Below are 19,522 nucleotides of genomic sequence, written 5' to 3'. Positions count from 1 at the left end.
ACCTTATCACTGCTAGAAAAAGAAAATCACCTATGTCTCATTTTAACAGACCTATTAAGAGCCAAGGGGCTCATGTGTTTATTGAACCAGACCTATTTATGGTCTCCTTAGTTTCTTTAAGAAAAGAACTACTTTTAAAGAGAAGGTGCAAGATGAGGTTAAAAATGTAATTTTAAAAAATATAAACTTATTTTTAAAGGCCATAAGGAAAAGAATTAAAATAGACTGCATAAAGACTAAGAAAAAAAAAGACTTATTCAGAAAAAAGTCATAAAGAAATCCAAATATCTAACAAGGGAAAAATATGCAACATATATGACAAAGAGCTAATTTTTTAATATCAAAAAAATGTCACAAATCAATAAGCAAAAGGTAAACTTCTCAAAAGGAAAATGACCAATGCTATAATAACCATCTCAGAGAAAAAAAGTCTTTAATCAATGAAAAGATGTTCAACATCATCCCAAATTAAGACTATGCAAATTAAAACAATGATTTTTTTCACTTATCATATTATTAAATTTAGCTCATTAGAAAGTTTAAAAGTTGGCAAGAGTGCATACCCTTATTTGGGAAGGGATACATGAAAATATTAACAACTCATACCTTTGAAAAGCTGTTGTAGGATTGAATGAAGAGAAGAAGACATTTTATTTTCACAGTATATGCTTTTATAATTTGAAAATTTTACTTTATTCATTTTTAAAGTTTAAATTTTAGAGTCAAATGCCTAGATACTGTTTCTTTACACTTTGGAGAAAGTTTTGCTGTGTTCAAAGTGTTAGAGTATAAAGGATGTTTGCTCTGTGTAAGGTGTTATTTACTAAGTGTCTGCTTGGTTAATATAATGGTGAATGAAGCAGAAATATGTGCTAAAAAATAAGGCATAGCGCTTATGCTTTCTGGGTTCTCATTAAAATTATAGCAGCACAGATCAACAGGACATTCATGGTATTTAAGTATTTCCTTTTTCTACTCTGATATCAGAGTGAGGCACCAGCTGTGACATTGCAGAGATCAGATAGAACATAGTTTATAAGTTTGTATCTTCTTGGGAGCTAAGGAGCTCATGTGTTATGCTACTTAGAATCAAGGGAATTGGTGGATCTTGAATGAAGTCAGGAACTTAAAGTAGTATGCTGAATAAAGGTGTTCTTAACATTAAACATTTAAAAATTTAAACATAACTTTGGTCTTTCTATTTTGTTTTCTATGTAACTACTACCTAGATATAGTGTGTGTGTTTCATTGTTTTAATTGTTGTTGCTTAAGGAAGTGATTCTTTTTAAATAGTTGTTTGTTGAGGTTTTTTGTTTGTTTGTTTGTTTGTTTTACTAATGAAGTTATTAATTCTTTCTTTCTGATCCCCTTTGGTTGGACTTAGATCCCTGCATCCTGAACAGCTCTTCTTAGATATACTTGTACAGCTACTTTAAGAATCAAAATTCCAGCTCATGCTTGGGATAAAGATGAGACATGTGGTTATAATTCTAGAACTCATGGTGCCCTCATAGTCCGGCTGTAGGATTTTAAAATACTACCATGAAGGGGCACCTGGGTGGCTCAGTCGGTTAGGTATCTGACTCTTGGTTTCAGCTCAGTTCATGATCCCAGGGTCCTGAGATTGAGCCCCTTGTTGGGCTCTACACTCATGCAGAGTCTGGTTGTCTCTCTCCTTCTACTCTTCCCCATGCTTGCTCTCTCTCTTTTTCTCATAAATAAATAAAAATTTTAAAAAATTTTCAAAGAAGAAAAGGTCTTGTAACATCCACTGTAACAGTTCATATTTTATGTGTTTTTTTTACAGTGACCAAATAAGATAGTTTGATTCTCTATAACTGCACCAAACATAATATTTAAGTTTTCTGATCATGTCTGATCTCCGGATTGATGAGGGGGGAAGAAAAAGAATAAAATGTCTAATGCTTGTGCTATAACTTCACCTTGGGGGAAAAAAGAGCTAGTAGCTCATTTTAGAATAAATCTCAAGGGGTATTTGCACTTTGTTGATTTCTAGGTGAAAAAGTCTTTTTATCTCTATATGGAGCTGCCATAGACATGAATATAAGGCTGGACCGGAATTCATTGTTCATTGAGAAAACCTACATATCTCTGGCCAGTCAGCGTACTGTAACAATTCACAACCGCAGCAACATCATTGCCCATTTCCAGTGGAAGATATTTGCTACTCAGGAAGAGGAAGACAGAGAAAAATGCAGGTTTGTAAGAAAAACTACCAATATGCTGTAATTTGGAGGAACATAAAGCTTAGTTATTATGAAAAAATCTATGACATTGGTGGTAAGTTTTTAACCAATTCAAGATCAGATTTTTATAAACTTGGTTCTGGTGTATGATGTTCCTTTTTTTCATTTAAAGAACTTGAATTGAGGAACACAATGTTGTCCATCCCCGGTTAATCTTAACCTGATTATAATTTATTAGTAGCTAAACTCCTGGATTTTAAAGACCAAATAAATCCTTTTTCACTAGTCTCTCAAAATTAACCTACAGGTCTGTATTTTGTTTCATAACTCTAATCAGATTGGTCAGATTTCATAGTTTCTAAAAATAATCTCTTGGATTGAGATCAGTGTGGATTTTTTTTTTCAGTGAGGAAATATTTCCAGAAAATATGAAGAATGAGGAAAAAGAAGAGCTTAGATATAATGGCTTTTATATTCTCAGTTTTAGTAGCATTGCTAAATCCCTGCTAACCATATAATTTAATAATGATTTCTTGTTGGTATCTTTAATCTTCTACTTTTTAAAGTACTTAAGGCAGTGGAGAAAATTAATAAAGTGGCAAACCAAACCTTTTAAACTAATCTCATCATGGTTAAATTTTGAATATTTCTTTTTACTGAATCTATCCCTGCCTCTTTTAAAGTCCATTTTCATTTTTATCTCCTTCTACCCTCCCTGAATTAGCACTTTTGCTGCTTTCATTGGAATTTATTTCAGCCTTTTTTATTTGCCTCTCCATTTTCATTAAAGATTAGCCCTGGGAAGCTTCAAAGCTTTGTTTAAAACCAAGTTAGTATGTGATAAAAATAAAAATCTTAGGTCCATGGAAACCAGGCAGAAATCCCCCAGTGTGCTGTCCCTAATTGAATCAGAAGGAGCTGTGACAATGGCAGGACACAGTGGACCAGAAGCTTTATCATTCAGACAATGAGCTTTAATCACTGGATTACCACTGTGCCATCTTTAAAAAGTGGGAAAAGAAAAGTCTTTCCTGCCTAAAAACTTCAGTTTGCCTCATAGTATAGAAATACCAGTGGTTCAAAAAGGCAAGAGGAAACTGCTCATCTACTCCTTCATTTATCCTGATTCCCTCTTTCGTGAGTGTACCAACAATCAAAATGGTCCAGGCATGCTTAAAGATAAAATGGGAAAGCAGGTACAAATGAAGAAACTCTAGTAAATAGTGTTTCAATATCCTGCTTGGCCTGTGGGCATAATCTTTTAGGGAGAATGGGTATACACTATCAGTAGGAAAGCCAGCTTTACCTTCAGCTATGTGCGTTTGACTACATGTATAAGACATGACTGATGCCACGCCAATGTCCAAAAAGTGTTTAAGGAAGTCAATTTCAACAGTGAAACTCAAGAAAAACTTAAACCAATTATTATCAGAGTTCCAGGAATAGAGAATATATTTTTAACTATGCATGAATGGACATTCTTTCTTTTTTTCCTTTACTTTACTACCCTCAGTATTCATACCCCTTATCTCTTTCATATCATCCTGAGGCTTATTCTTCCTTTTCTCTTGTGTTGTCCTTCTTTTGCTATCTTTCTTGCTCTATTAGTTCCTCTAGCAAATTTTTTGTAGCAAAGGAATAATGTGGAATAGCGTTTTCATAATGGTGATTGGAAGCCTACTTTGATCATTGATGCTCCTCCATTAAACAATGAACTTGAAAAGTGGCTTCAGATGACCAAATAAGAATACGTCCATTTTCACTTTTGGTGACACATGGCAACACAACTCCTGTTTCTCCAAACTGTATTGGTTGATTTAAGTGAAGAGGTTATTGAATATGCTGTTCTTTACCTTCTCCTTGCCCCTTTCCTAGGGTCAGATGGTCAGGGCAAGAGGGGAAATAGAGTTAGAGGGTAAATAGGCCATTTATGCCCAGTTTCTTGTTTGGTGAGGATATCTTTTCCGTCTTATGCCTTTCTTGTTCCTTGATATATCCCCAAGCATGCCATAACTTTCCCTTTTTTAATGTATTTTTAAAATTGAAGTTCATGTTATTAGTCATGAATTTTTGTCCTGGACATAACTAACCATGGAATGCCCATTCTCTTGAAAAGCAAGACAAATACAGACAGGTTTGCTCTTTCCTGAACATTTAGTTTGGTCTTCAACTTGGAGCAGAGAGGATCTGTTCTAAATGGGCTCATGTACACTTTGAGAGGAAAAGTTTCCATTTTCAGCTCCCCAAGGACCTAAAATTTAAAACTTCAGTGTAGGGACACCTGGGTGGCTCAGCAGTTGAGCATCTGCCTTTGGATCAGGGCATGATCCTGGGATCCGGGATTGGGTCCCACACTGGGCTCCCTGAATGGAGCCTGCTTCTCCCTCTGCCTATGTCTCTGCCTCTCTCTCTGTGTCTCATGAACAAATAAATCTTTAAAAATTAAAAATAAAAATAAAAGACTTCAGTGAAGATTTTTAGGTGATACTCAAGAGTCTGCCCACTGCTGTCCAGTTATAATATGGCTTAAAGGTAGTCCTAAGGCATTCATCTTACAGGATCTAAAAGTTGCTCAATGAGCATGTTGAAAATGCTAATCACTTTAATGGATACCCTCAAGACCCTATTCTAGTCATTGTGGTTTCTGGCCATCAGAATCTTATTTTTTTCTTAAAGATAGATTTATTTATTTATTTATTTATTTATTTATTTATTTATTTATTTATTTATTTATTTAAAGAAAGAGAGAGAATGAGTAGGGAGGCAGAGGGAGAGGGAGAAAAGAGTCTCAGGCAGACTCCACACTGAGAGCAGAGTCCGACTTGAAGTTCAATCTCAGGACCCCAAGATCATGACCTGAGCTGAAACTAAGAGTCAGACACTGAACTGACTGTGCCACGCAGTCACCTCATTCCTCTAGCCTCTTTATGATGTGACTTGGGTCAAGGCTTGGGTATCTATTCTCCCTGTGGAGGAATTCTAGCCCTAATCAAAAATAGGAAATCCTATTCCTTTCTGGCAATTATTATTTCCATTCCAAGAAGGATGACTTCCTCTTTACCTACCAAACCAAAACATGTTGGTACCAACATTAGGACATATGTTCATATTTGAGAACCTTAGGCTAATCCCAGGCTCTAGACTCTGACAATGAAGATGTTACTCCCCCTGAGAAGAAGTTTTGGGCTTTGAAAAATTTTGTTTTTATTTTTTCATTTTTTAAAAGCCTTCAGAATGAGATATAGGGAGCTTTAAAAAAATTATCTTTTGGGTCTTTTTCTTTGTTGACTTTTTTTCTGGGACTTGCAGAGAAATTAATCTCTTCAGAAATAGAAGCTGCATTCATCTCTCTCTACTTCCTCTCTCTTGTCCTAAGGGATTATAAAACATCCTACAAGATTCTTTCATACTCATTCTTATCACAATTTATTAGATTCAGAGACTTGGCATGGGCTCTTGAGGATTTTTGCTCCCCATTTCTCCATGAAAGTCATGGCCATTGTTTCAGTAGCATTTGGCTCTAATTCTAGATTTGTTTTATACAAGAACTCTCAGAATCCTCAATGGAACCTCCACAAGGTTGTCAGCATGGATTTATTTCACAACATTCAGGTGCAGGAAAGGACATGTTTCTCTGGATAGATCAATTTCATTTGGGCTTTGAGCTTACCACCTGGCTAATAATAAATTTAATCTTACTTGTGTTTGGGGGCCTCATCTCTTCCCTAAGGTCACTGAGGAATCTGAAGACTTGAGTGGTACTTGGTAAACAGGAAGGAGGACCTAGTCTTCAGTTTATAATAGTCATTACAAAGTTGCTCGATGTCCAGGTTCACACGGTCCATTTGAAGATGGATGACTTCATCTTTTCCATGCCAAGTGTGTACATGAGAGTATTTCTTTCTGGAAAGCCAAAGCTTTTAGTTTTTAATCTCCTCAGCATCCAGTTACACTTCTTGGGGGTGCTGCAAGGAACAGGGTCTCTAGCACCTCATTATGAGGGAGCATTACTGTTTCATTACTGAGACACAAGGCTTTCCCATTCATTGTAGTCCATAGGCTGGACTGTATTTGTTGCCTGACCATTTATAAAATGACTTAAATCCATGGTTTTACTGAGAGAAAAGGCTAGTGTGTTGTTATGTTCTCTGATGAGAGGTTTCCTCCTCTGTAAAACAGAAGCACCTCTGAACATAGGAGACAATAGGTATCAGGAGGACTAGATGGCCAAACAATCGACTGAGGTTTATAGAAGTCTTGCTGGACTCAGTTCAGTTCACAGTTCAGTTCAAAGTGTTTCACTTTCCCTTCTTAGACTCAGCCACAGCCCAGTTCTCTAATCAGAGGGCAAAGAGGATGATACATTATGACCCGCTTCACATCATGTGGCTGTGAGTGACTCGTAAGTCATAGCAATGTAGGAGAAGACCTTTTGGGAATTTTTGTTTTATTCTCTTTTGTTTTTTCTTGTAAGATTTGAGTAAAATCATGCTCATCAGTTCATGCAGCATTATCATCCTTGGTCCATATAAGATGTATTATTTCCACACTATAACCCCCTAGAGAAATGTAATGTTTGTGATTCCTATTATGTGTTTAACCAATCCTTTGATCTCTCCTATCAAATTTACCCACATCTGTTAGTATTATTGCTAGCACTTTGATAAACATCTTTCTGGCTATGTTACTGTTCACATCCATGACTGTTTCTTCAGGATATTTTCCCAAAAGTAGGTATAAAATCCACTCACAGGAGTAAGTGACTTCCTTTCTTTCTGTGGACTGATTTCTCTTTAATTTGTCCAGCTCTGCCCAGCAGTGTAGAAGGACTGCTGTTCTGGTTACCTTGGGCACTGCTTTCCAGCTAGCCATGGAAAGGAAGCACAGGGTGCTTTCTTCATGGGACCAGAACACATTGAACCCATTTCTTTGACTTCTTTGTGCTCTGTGACCAAGGGACCCTGCATACTAAAGTTATTAAAAAGAGCTGTTTGGCATTGCTGAACATACAGTCTGCTTGAAGTCGTTTAGAAAGTAGTTGGGGCTGAGACAGGAATTCAGTGACTCATGTTCTTACTGAGCACTCCATTGGCAATACCAGCAAGATGCTGGGAAAATGGTTCTATGTCCTGGAAAGAGATAAAATCTAGTCTTCGAAGTGCAGATGAAGTAACTAACACGTACTAGGAGTAGTGTGAACACAGTTTTGTGAGGACAATGAGGAGAGGGTTGGGGGAAGGCTGCTTTTTTGACTTATCATGATATTAAAAGCTAGAAGGAGAGAAAAAAGGAGGTGTCTTTAAGTGTGATTTGAGCATTTTATAAGCTTTACAGCTTGGTAGTTGCCTATGGTTGACCCTGGGGAGAAAATGGTATTTATTGAGTACCTGTTCTGTCCCAGGAACTGTACCAGGTCCTTGATGATGTTTTATCCTCAACACATCTTTATGATGGAGGAGCTCCTATTACCTCTATTGTGTAGATGAAGGCATTGAGGCTGGGAGGAATTCAGTAACCTCCAAAGTCATAGAGCTAGTAAATGGTAGCAGAAATCAATATCCAAGTCTAGTCCTTGCTGCTTTCAGAGCCTGTTCTCTAGGTAACTAACAGCTAAGCAAGTTTAAAAAGAAATAAAATAATTTTTCACATGTGAAAGGCAGGGTAGATATTAAATATATAAAAAGCAGTCTGGGAAACATAATTATCTGAAAGAAAATATTTGACTAAATATACATAACGGCTCAGGAGTAAACAAATGGTCATTGAGTAGAACAGGAAGCCCAGGAGGGCTTGTTAGAGCAAGTGAATAATGATGAGCAAACTGTCCTGAGAGGTTAAAGTCCAAGGTCACTTAGCTCAGTATGTTACCGACATAGGGCACAAAGGGACCACCCCAGGGTGAAGGGTGAGACCATTTCCAGGCAGATGGACTGGAGGGGAGCCCTTTACAATATTCATGGGAGTACCAAAATGAGTCTCACATTTGCTGTATTTTCTTCAGGGTCTGTGATGATCTGAGCAAAGAGGAAAAGAATGAGACTGATGAGTTTCTTGAAGAGTGCATTATTGATCCTTCACTCCGAGAACGTCTTTCCATTCTCTCCCGCACCTTTGAGAATCAGAGGAGGCTGGTTCAGGCAGACAGCATGCTCTTCTTGAGTAACATTTTCACCATTGAGCCCCTGGTGAGCATGGAAATAAAATCTGATTATACAGTAAACATAAGTGGGGGTGCAGGGCTTATTTTGATTAAAGTACTCACTCTGGGATTGATAGTGAATTCTGAGAACATAAAGATTTAAGCTGAAAGCCTCATATCATTATGAGACAGTGAATGAAGGCTAATGGTAAGAATGCTCAAAGATCTTACTTTCTCTACCCAGCAATTGCTGTGTTAAACATCTCATGTGCATTACTCAACTTATCTCATTTGTGTTTATGTTATCTTACAACAACCTCATAAGATAAAAAAAAAAAAAACCTTATAAGATATTATCAGTTCTGCATGCTATAGATGAGGAAATTATGACTTAGAAAAATTCAGTAACTTGCTCCGAGCCAAGCAGGGTCCATATTTAGAAATGTATCCCTGACCAATCTGACTCTGGGGCAGGTTTTCTCAGCCTCTGCACTGTTGACCTTTGGAGCTAGATAATTCCTTGTCCTGTACATTGTAGGATGTTTAATAGCCTCTCTGACCTTTACCCAACAGATGCTAATTGTGACAGCCCAAACTGTCTCCAGCCATCACAAATGTCCCCCTGGTGGGCAAAATAACTCGAGTTGAGAATTCCTTTGTCCTTAATTAACTCAATAAATACTTATTAACTCTATGTCCTGTAGTAGGCACTATGTGTTGTACAAGACATGAGTGAACAAAAGAGACATAGTCCTCAACCTCACTGGTAAGGGCGGAGCCAGACTTAGAACAGGGTGGGTCTAATTTCACAGACCTAGCTCTTGACCACATTCCCTACTGCTTCAGAATGAAAGTGGCTAGAATCTTCTATATTTACTATGTGCTAGGCACTGTGCATGACCTTATACCTATCAAGCATACAGGGATATAAGAGTAAAAATAGCAGTAGAAGTTGAAAAAGCCTTGAGGTACTTGGGTGGCTCAGTCAGTTAGGTGTCTGACTCTTGATTTTGTCTCAGATCATGATCTCACAATTGTGAGATCCAGCCCTGCATCAAGCCTTGTGTTGGGCTCTGCATTGGGCTCCACACTGGGCATAAAGCCTGTTTAAGATTCTCTTTCTCCCTCTCCTTTTGCCCCTCCCTCTCTGCTCATGCACGCTTTCTTTCTTTCTTGCTAAAAATAAAAGTTGAGAAAGCCCAAAGCTAATCAGAGCTGTTGGATTGTTACTATTAAAACCATTTGGAGAGAAGATATGGCACATGGACACATTAGAATGCAGGATCACTAGTGGGAAATGTCACTGGCTTGTGGGTGCATTTTTTTCTTAATGTCTGCACTTCCAAATTGTTGTTTTTTAAAGATTTTATTCACTTATTCAATCTACAGATTGAGAGAGATAGAGTACAAGCAGTGGGGAGGGAGAAGGGGATCAAACAGACTCTGCACTGAGCATGGAGCCTCATGTGGGACTTGATCCCATGACCCTGAGATCATGACCTGAGCTGAAATCAAGAGTCGGGTGCCCAACTGACTGAGCCACCCATGCACCCCTTCCAAATTGTTTTTGGAGGTTGGAAGATAGAAAAGGGATTCCATAGCTAAATGAGTTTCAGAAATAGGGTATTCAGGAGCACCTGGGTAGCTCAGTGGTTGAGTGTCTGCCTTTGGCTCAGGTTATGGTCCCAGGGTCCTGGAGCCTGCTCTCCCTCTGCCTATGTCTCTGCCTCTCTTTCTATGTCTCTCATGAATAAATCTTAAAAAAGAAAAAGAAAAAAAAAAAAAGAAAAAAAAATAAAAAAAAAGAGAAAAAAAAAAGAAAGAAAAAGAAACAGGGGGTTCAATATTGTTTGAAAAGTTTCTTTGCTGTAAGATGTCTAAGTTTTCAATATGATAATGTACATCATAATTTCCAAGAGAGAGCCTAAGTTTTCAATATGATAATGTACATCATAATTTCCAAGAGAGAGCCTTCTCCTTGGAGACATGCTTTGGGACTATTGTTTTGCAGACCTGCTGTATGAATCTCTGGTGAAGACAGTCTGTATGCTAGCTCAGAGGTTGAGGTGATTACCATAAGCCAAATTAGGGAAGGTTTCTTGGGAGCAGAGCCTTGAACTAGGTCTTACAGGACAAGGCTTTGGAAAAACAAAATGGGGAATGTGTATGGCAGGGATAATTCAAGGCTCCATGAATGGACCAGTTTGTTTGAAGTAAAGATCTCATCTGGGATGTATGGCTTGAGGCTAAATCTCCTCTCACCTCAGAAGACTGTCCAGGGCACAGCTGAGCAAAGGAATCTTCAGGTATGATGGGCTAGACCAGCAAGAGGTTAAAACAAGATGAACATATAGTCTTGGAAATACAGGACAGGTCCCTGTGATAATAGGTCAAACCAGAAGATGTTAAAAAACATTAGGAAGGCATTATAAGTCTAAGCAAGCAAAGGCTGAGCTGGACAGAGACAAGAAGGAGCAATCAGTCATGGTAATGTTAGACACACTGGTAAGGTCCAGAGTATCGGCAGTCCAAGATTCATCCCGGCTAGTATTGTAGATCCAGGCCGATAACTACTGTCCTGTTTGTTATAGCCTTTTGGGAATGAATGGCTCTAGAATGGTAAACATTGGTGGCCAGGAGGAGGTGGGAGGCCCACAGGTGATTTTTGGTATATTTTCAATTGAGGAAGTAGACTAGGGTTACCTCAGCTCTCCTTCTCTTCATGAGTTCTTCCATAACTTGAAGCTTCTTATGGAGATTGTAGTGATACATATGTATTAAAATGGACATTTAATATGTTTGCTTTTGAATTTTAGATAGGAGCTAAACTGTGTGTTATTATCACAAGGCATATTCTCACCATTAGAAAGAAAAGATTTTTAAAATAAGGATATATAGAATGGTATCTTTTAAATAATGAGACTAATTTTGTTTGTATCCTGTGAAAAGTCACTGGAAACAGGAAGGGGATAATATTCAGAGTATAAGTGGTATTTATGGCATCTGTAATGATTTTGTTTTTTTCTGTGCACTGTTCACTTTTTTCTCATGATAGTATTCATTAGCTGGTTCTTGACAATTTTGCAAAATGAAAATGAAGGCATTGAACTTAGCTAGTATGTTCCTAAAGTTATTCTGGTCAGAACAGCCAAACTCAGTGTCAGTAATAGTGAATTATTTATTGATGTTAAATCTCCTTTTATTCCCCCTCCTTCAAGATCCTGATAGTTTTATAGAAATGTGTTTCTTGTGAATGGAATATAATCTTACCTTATAAATTAATTTGAAGTTATTTGATAGGCAAAATTTTGCCATTTCATTAGCTTCTTGATAGAAATGTGAGCTATGCATATTTTCTACTGTTGAGATTTTGGTTTTCTAGTACAAGTAAATAAATGCTACAGTAGTTTTGGATGAGAGAATTGGGAAGGGATTTATAAAGAGGTGAGACCTGAACTGAATTTTGGAGGAAGGGTAAGTGGAAAGGAAGAAGAATACCTCCAGTTCGAGAAATTGTGAATATACAGTATTCAATAGCAATGAATGAACCAGTTTTGCTGGAGCAAGCAGTCATGGAAGGATGGGAAGGAGAAGAGAGGAAGTCTGGCCTGCATGGCCAATCTGTTGAACTCTAGCCTGTAGGCTACTGCTTCCCACATGTGTTTCTGCAAATACTGGATCTGAGGGGTGATAATGTGTGTTCTTTGGAATAAGGAAGTTCTGTGGTCAAATAAGTTTGGGAAATACTAGTTCAAGAGGAAATGATTCTTCAGGGGATAGAGTGCAAGCAGTATTTCCCCATAACCACAACCCCTTCTCCCACACAGCATGTCCAGTATATTGGAGCCTCACTGTAGGGATTGAAGCAGAAGCATGACATGTATAGGTGTTTTAGAAATATCTTGGTAGCCATGTGTGGGTCAATTTGGAGGAGGGTGGACTGGAGGTGGGAGGGTAGTGCAGGTCAGGTAGGGGACATGTGCTAGTGCCGCGAGTACCGGGGAGACTGAACATCTCTGCAGGCAAGTTCAGGGTAATGTGTGAAGGTCATGCTAACCTAGATGGTCAGCCTGCTGGTAGTTGGAAAGCAAAGGAAATGGGGGAATGTGAGAAATGTTCAAAAGAAAGATATAAAAGTGCCTTTTGAATCATTGTTGAGGGTAAGACATGGTAAGGAATCCCGTGTCTCCTCAGATCTGAACTAGAGTGGCTAGGAGAATTATGACATTTTTGATGGAAATTATCAAATCAGGAATCTTGGGTTTAACTCCAGGCTTTGCCAATAGCACATGTTACCTTAAACAAGACATTTGATCTCTCTTGGCTTTGGTTACCTTGTACACAAAGTTAGGATGTTGAGGTAGGACACTTAGATCCTTTTTGACTCATAAATTTTGATTCTCCAATTTGGGAACAAACTCTGAGCTCCTTAAAGTCAAGGAGTGCCTTAGCCTTATCTATGCCCCAGGTCTACTGCAGTGCCAATAAATGGAGGATGGAAGGAGAGAGGAGGGAGGGAGGGAGAAAGGAAGGAAAGAAGGAAGGAAAGGGAAGGAGGGAGGGAAGTCAGTTGATGATGATGAATCTGGTTCTGAATCTGTTGAATTTGAGATGATAATAGATGTCCAGGAAGTTTTGGAATTTTACTAATAAATAATGTAGGAGAAGAATCAGAAGTGGAAGCAAGATTTGTATTATATAGAAATCTTGGGATGCCTGCATGGCTCAGTGGTTGTGTGTCTGCCTTCAGGTCAGGGCGTAATCCCAGAGTCCCAGGATTGAGTCTCGCATCGGGCTCCCTGTGGGGAGCCTGCTTCTCCCTCTGCCTCTTGTCTAAATTTGAGACTGCTGAATACTTGAGCATCGTTTTTATCATAAAGGGATTCATTATAGTAGTAATTGGCATTTACAAACTGTATACCATGGCAGGCACTGCTCTGGATACATCACTTAAATATTAACTTATTTCATCCTCTTAAAAAGAGGAAGTGACTATTATCACCCCTATTTTACAGATGGAGAAACTGAAGGCTAGGAAGGCTAAAGCAGCTTTGCTCAAATTCACAGACCTAGTAACTGGCAGAGGTCAGATTTGGACCCAAGCAGTCTGGCTCCACAGTCTATGATTTTAGGATTAATATCTCTTGTGTAAGAATATTCTTTTTAAGGGCACCTGGGTGGCTTAGTGTTTGAGTGTCTGCCTTTAGCTCAGGTTGTGATCCTGCATCCTGGGATCAAGTCCTGCCTGCTTCTCCCTCTGCCTGTGTCTCTGCCTCTCTCTGTGTGTCTCTCGTGAATAAATAAATAAAATCTTTAAAAAAAAATCTTCATTGAAGGCATGCAAAGAAGATGGAGATTGTAAGAGCAGAGCAAACTAGAAAAATTGTGGACAGTCCTAGACAGCCCCCAGATGCTCACCTTTGGGGTCCCTGCAGAGAGAGGAGAGGCTATAGATTCACAGAGAAGGATGGCTAAGAGAACCACAGCTGAGAGCACATCAGCGTATCTTACATGTCTTTCTATCCTATTCTGGCAGCTTTATCACCATTTTCTCCTGAAGTACTCTTCTGAATCTTACTCCTGTATTAGATCAGCTATGCCACATCATCACTATTTACTTTCTATGCATCGTCAATTATTTTTTTTTTATTAGGATGTGATCCCTTTTAATTAGCTTCTTGATATAAGTGGAGTTCACAGTAGAATCAGGGAAGATTAAAACCAAGCAGTTGTCACCTTCTGATCTAACAATCAATTGCTAATGGTTACCCTGTCCAAAAAAATAAATATAAAAGGTGGATGCAGGGGCTTAGAGACCACCTTGCTTTCTGATGGACTCTTCAGCCTCTGTATCCACTAAGGAAGGACACTGTCTTCAAATGAGGTAAACTTGAAAAATACCTGTTACTTTAGAGTCTGAAAAGAAATAAGAAAGGACCGCAGCCTGGGTGGCTCAGTGGTTTAGCACTGCCTTCGGCTCCCCCACATGATCCTGGAGACATGTGATCCTGGAGACCCGGGATTGAGTCCCACCACATGGGGCTCCCTGCATGGAGTCTGCTTCTCCCTCTGCCTGTGTCTCTACCTCTCTCTCTATTTATTCTCTCATGAATAAATAAATAAAATCTTAAAAAGAATAAGAAATTATATGCTTATTTTCTCTGACACACATCTAAATATCTTGGTTCTTCAATGCATCACCTAAAACCAAGGATAGTTTAGCCCTTACTGTGTTCCGCACATAATGAATGTTTTATGGGAATGTTGTTCCCATAATTTGAAACAAGTAGCTTTAAGATCCCAATCAGTCGCTGTCTCTTAAATGCCTAGAGGTAGTGATGAGTTTGAATTTAGTAAAATTTTATTAATTTGATCATGTGAGAAGTAGTTTAACTCAATGCTGACCCAAACTCTAGAACTGCAAGTTCCTAGTCTCCTCTACCACCTGTTCACCACTTGACCACTGGGTAGTTCCATTGTCTTGCCTCACTTTGTTCTCAATATGCCTGTTGTATAACATTGCCATAGAGTTTGTTATCCAAACCTTGAGTTATGCTGGAGTATGTCTTGGGTACTGATATGGCCTCAGAATGCAGAGGTGGTAATTTGTCTTTTGAGAGACCTGAAGGGTGTTCACTGGTAAAAAAAAAAAAGGGGGGGGGGGGTAGATGAGGACCCGGAGTGACCATCAGGGCAGATACAGGATAGAAGGCTGGAAGGATTTTTTTTAAATCTTTACTTGGTAATTTATTGATATTCTAGTGATAGCCATGATTGTCATTCTAGTCATTAGTGCATGTGGTGTATACTACTATTTATATCAAGTTCCTCATGTCAATTCTTTTGATAATGTCTTAGAATATTAGCCTGAAATTTTCCACTTATGCCTTCCGTAGGGAAGTTACTGGGTTCTATAGAATACTGATTATTTCCCAGGCTATCTGCGTCTGTATAGTTTTTTCCACCACTTTGGGGGAAAAAATGACAAAACTAAGTCTATTATGCATGTTTTGTGCCTTCCAGAAAAGCAAGTGGAATTGAGTATTTTCAGAAATATAATATTCTATTTTACTAGATGGACTCTGGCTATACAGAATTTTGACAGACTCATTATGTTATATCCTCTGCTTAGGTCTCTTGGGTACCATGAGTGAGAGAGATTCAAAGACAAAACCACAAATCTGAGAATCGCGAGGCAGAAGAACATCACAGGGCAAAAAGAGAATTAAGCTTTCAATTTCCATGGGTGTCCAGGAGTCCTCTGAGAAATCACAGCACAGATGTGCTAGCCTTGCTTCTGGACTCTGGTACTACTGGCTCAGGTTGCACTTTTAAGATGCAGCAATTTTCTGAATGTTGAGCACTTGATATTTTCTCAAAAAGAAAGGCCTGGGAATGAAAAGGTATTTGCCCAAACTGATCCTAACTGACTGCTGATATCAGGGAACAGGGAAAACATTTCTACTTCTGTTGGCAAATGTCTTTTCCATCAAAGAAAACTTCATCCATATCCCTAGGGAAGCTTTAGCTTAATTTAACTAAGCCTCAAAAAGGGAGGGAAACTTGATCATTTCTTTATTACCATGTAAGTAATCGTAAACCATGCTTTGTCGTCATCTAAGCCCATAGAAAACATGCGGTTCAGCAATTCAGGCTGAAAGCACAGCTCAAATTTAGTTTGCTTTATTTTCCCCAAATCGGCATAGCATGTAGGCTCAGCAGAACCAGGTTGGGTGGAAGCCCAGATAGCTACCAAAGAGGAAAGATCTAACTTTTTACTGCAAACCCCTCCACTTCTTGTACCATTAGTCGTGAGTCACATTGCAAACATATGGGAGCTGACTCCTCGGAAATGGACACCAGAAGGGAGAAAAGAGGACAGGAATCTGCTGAGAGCAAACTGTCCTTGACAAGTCACAGCTCTTCTGGCAGCACAGTTTTCCATCCTTCAGCCCCCCCCCCCCTTTATTATTCTTCATCCTCTCCCATCCTTGCACTCAGGCAAACCTCTTCCAGTTGTGCTGGTACATCCACTATTGGACTGGAGGACCGTTGTAGGTGGAGGGAGGTCTGGAGGAAGTCTTAGAAACAGCAGAGCTCCTCATGGCTCATTAAATAAATTAATAAATTAATAAATTAATAAATAAAGCCTTCAGTGTTGAAAGAGACACTAATCTCTTCTCTGCAGAGAAGGATGTGAATGAACATCACCCACAACTGCCTCAGCTCCTAGAAAACCCCAGTGGAATTTGCCGTGCATGTGGGTTGGGGTATCTCTCTGAAAACAGGACATACCTTTAGTGAAACTTGCTCTGACAGATGACCAGATCTTAGACCCCTCTCTTAGAAACTTTACTGGCCATTATTTTGAGAATAAAAACTTTGCTAAAACTATTACTAAAATCAGTGTCTTGTCCCAGGAATTACATTGGAGTAGAAAGTCTCCTGATATGTCATGTGCCAACTCAATCTCTTCTCTCAAGGATGATTAGGGAAGTTTACCTTTAATATATCAACTTCCATTTCTCCCCCACTTATTTCTCTTTAAGACAACTTCAGCTTGGCCTGAGTGATTATGAGGGGAGCCGTAATTTCTCTCACTGCTCTGACAGATTCTGGAAGAGCAATCTCAGGGGGTGACTCAGATGTGGTTTTTCATCAGTGCTTCTTTTTTTTAATTGATTGATAGAAATTTTATTAAGAAGATATTTTGGGGGGCATTCTGGGTGGCCTCTGCCTTCAGCTCAGGCCACAATCTCCAGGTCCTGGGATCGAGCCCCGTATTAGACTTCCTGTTGAGAAGACAGGAAGAGAGGGTGTTGAGAAGGGAGTCTGCTTCTCTATTTCTCTCTCTCTCCCCCTTTGCCTTTCCCCACTGCTCATTCTCCCTCTCTCTCTCTCTCTCAAAAAACAAAACAAAACAAACCACAACAGCAACCCTAAAAAAAAAAAAAAAGATTTTTTTATTTCCTCAAGAGAAATTTTAAAATTTTTCCTTATATATGATAACACAACTGAAAATATCTGTTTACGTAGTCAGGATTTTTTCCATTTTGGTGGAACATGATAGAATTCATCACACATTATACAGCTGCTTTGAAATAGTTTTTCACTGACCTTGTTCTGAGCTGACTGCACCCCGACCCAACCAGGATAGCTTTATAAAGATCTTCCAGTGCATTTCTCAAGAGCTGCAACATACTAATATTGACTGTATCATCCAAAAGAACCCCCTGTGAGTCAGTCACCTTCCAAGGTACCTGAACATATGAGCATACAGTGCCTCCTGCTTTGTTCACCAGATGGGAACACCAAGTCATGCTGGCCTCATCTAAGCCTGATTACCAGTTGTAGTGTTTTTAGAGATCTTCTGCCATTTTGTTTACAATGTGAGAAAGGTGAGGCCTGGCCTTTTATAATTGCAGGCGGGTTCAGGAAATTAAAAATATATTCCAAAATCCTAGCTCTGCCACTTAACAGTTGGTGTGGTCTTGGGTGAGATACTTAACTTCTGTTTGCCTTGGTTGTCTCATCTTTAAAGTGGGGATAATACTTCACAAGGTTGTAAAGTTTAAGATAGATAATGTGTATCAGCACTTAACACAGTGCTGGGAACATGAGCTCTGGGTTAATGGTTGCCAATATTATGATGTAGTGTTAGATGTGATTCAGTCTCATCAGATTAGGGAGTATGATTAGAAAGTATAATATTTGAGTAGCAAATGTTTAAGTCACTCTTCTAAATTTAAGCTGGAGATTAAAATGCAACTATTTTATGTGACCAGTGTAAGCATTGAGTCATACTGTAAACTACTTTCCAGATAAACGAAGTGATTAAACCTATATGTAACTCCGTTCTTGCATTGGGTTCTGATTTTGCAAAATTCACAAATAATCCTTCATTGGAAGGGAGGGAGGGTGCTCGCTTTGGCAGCACATATACTAAAATTGGAAGGGAGGGAGGGAGGCAACTATGGAGGGAGGTAGGAAAGAAAGGAGGGAGAGAAGGAGATGGGTGATAGATGGGAAGGAAGATGATTTTTAAAATATTTTTCATTTAAGGATTTTCAAGGGAGATTTTTAAAAGAGTCCCTTTAGTCATCATCAATGTAAGTTTTTTTTGGAAGATAATTTTAAAAGGATACTTTTCTCATGATGGTGTCAATCACCTGTTATGAACTAGTGGCAGTGTGTTCATAGACATCTTACTGAAAGTCTCGGAACTATATCCATTAGGTCACTTGGTTGGTTGTTCTTGTTCTAGAACGAGACATGAAGTTCCATTTCCAGAGACATTTAACATTTGAGTAAAAGCTGCAACGTGAGAGTTAGCTTTAGACCTGAAAAGTTGATCCAAATTCAAAGTACAATTTGAACTCAATTCAATTCAAAGCTGATTCCTTCTAGAAGGCCACTTGATTGATAAGTGAAATGCAGCTATGGATCTGAGGATAAAGACAAAATAATAAGACCACAAAGGAACATAATTATAGCATTACTGAAGGCCAGCTTGACAATTATTTTCAGCAAACAAAACATGGTCACTTACAGATCATATCCTATAGACTCAATCTCTCATTTGGAACAGAATAGACAGTAATGGGAGAGGGGTCATATGTGGAAGACAAGCAGAACAGCAGGGTTTCTGTGTGATGAGGCTGCTTTTAGAGGACTTAGAAGAAAGGATATTGATGGTAGAGTGGGCCAGGGAAAATTCTGAATGTTTTGGTTTCCAGAAAGAGACTTTAAAACCAAGCAATAATGAAGGGAACATTTTTTTCGGAGACTCAAGTGACATGGAAGCTAATCTCAGGAGGGTTGGAGAAGTAATATGAAATGTTTCAGAGCAATGTAAGTGAAAGTGGGGTCAGCTTAGGCTGATCACCTGTTTCTGAGGTTTATTTTCTTCGACTTGCTAGGAAGTGCTATGTTGAGTTTTTGCTCCAAAGAAATAGAAAAGTGGAGTTTTTGCTCCACTTTTATTTTAATACCAACTGAAAAATAACTGTCCTTCTACATGTTCCTAACTCCTTCAAATGACCTAATATTGAAACATCCCTCTGTGAGAGGAAACCGAATGACCACACTTCTGTTTTTATAGATAGACATAGTCCTCTAAATGCACATTACCTGCGACAAGCCCAGGAGAGGGTTTTAGGATAGGATTTGTCCTTGA

At 38.8% G+C, this 19,522-nt stretch overlaps 1 protein-coding gene across 6 annotated transcripts in view; it reads left to right on the top strand.

Moving 5' to 3' along the window:
- Positions 1 to 19,522, top strand: part of HYDIN (HYDIN axonemal central pair apparatus protein) — a 389,826-nt gene that overhangs the window by 124,083 nt on the left and 246,221 nt on the right. For 5 of the 6 annotated variants that reach the window (XM_038538390.1, XM_038538392.1, XM_038538391.1 and 2 more), the window contains 2 exons: positions 2,018 to 2,219; positions 8,209 to 8,392. In XM_038538390.1, the coding sequence (XP_038394318.1) occupies positions 2,018 to 2,219; positions 8,209 to 8,392 (386 nt within the window). Of the gene's footprint in view, positions 1 to 2,017; positions 2,220 to 8,208; positions 8,393 to 19,522 lie in introns of those variants that run through there. The other variant, XM_038538394.1, reaches the window with a different exon arrangement.

This window comes from Canis lupus, chromosome 5 (assembly GCF_011100685.1).
Source record: "Canis lupus familiaris isolate Mischka breed German Shepherd chromosome 5, alternate assembly UU_Cfam_GSD_1.0, whole genome shotgun sequence".
Lineage (NCBI taxonomy): Eukaryota > Metazoa > Chordata > Mammalia > Carnivora > Canidae > Canis > Canis lupus.
The sequence above is the reverse complement of the archived record's forward strand: the minus strand, read 5'-3'. Positions and strand labels throughout refer to the sequence as shown.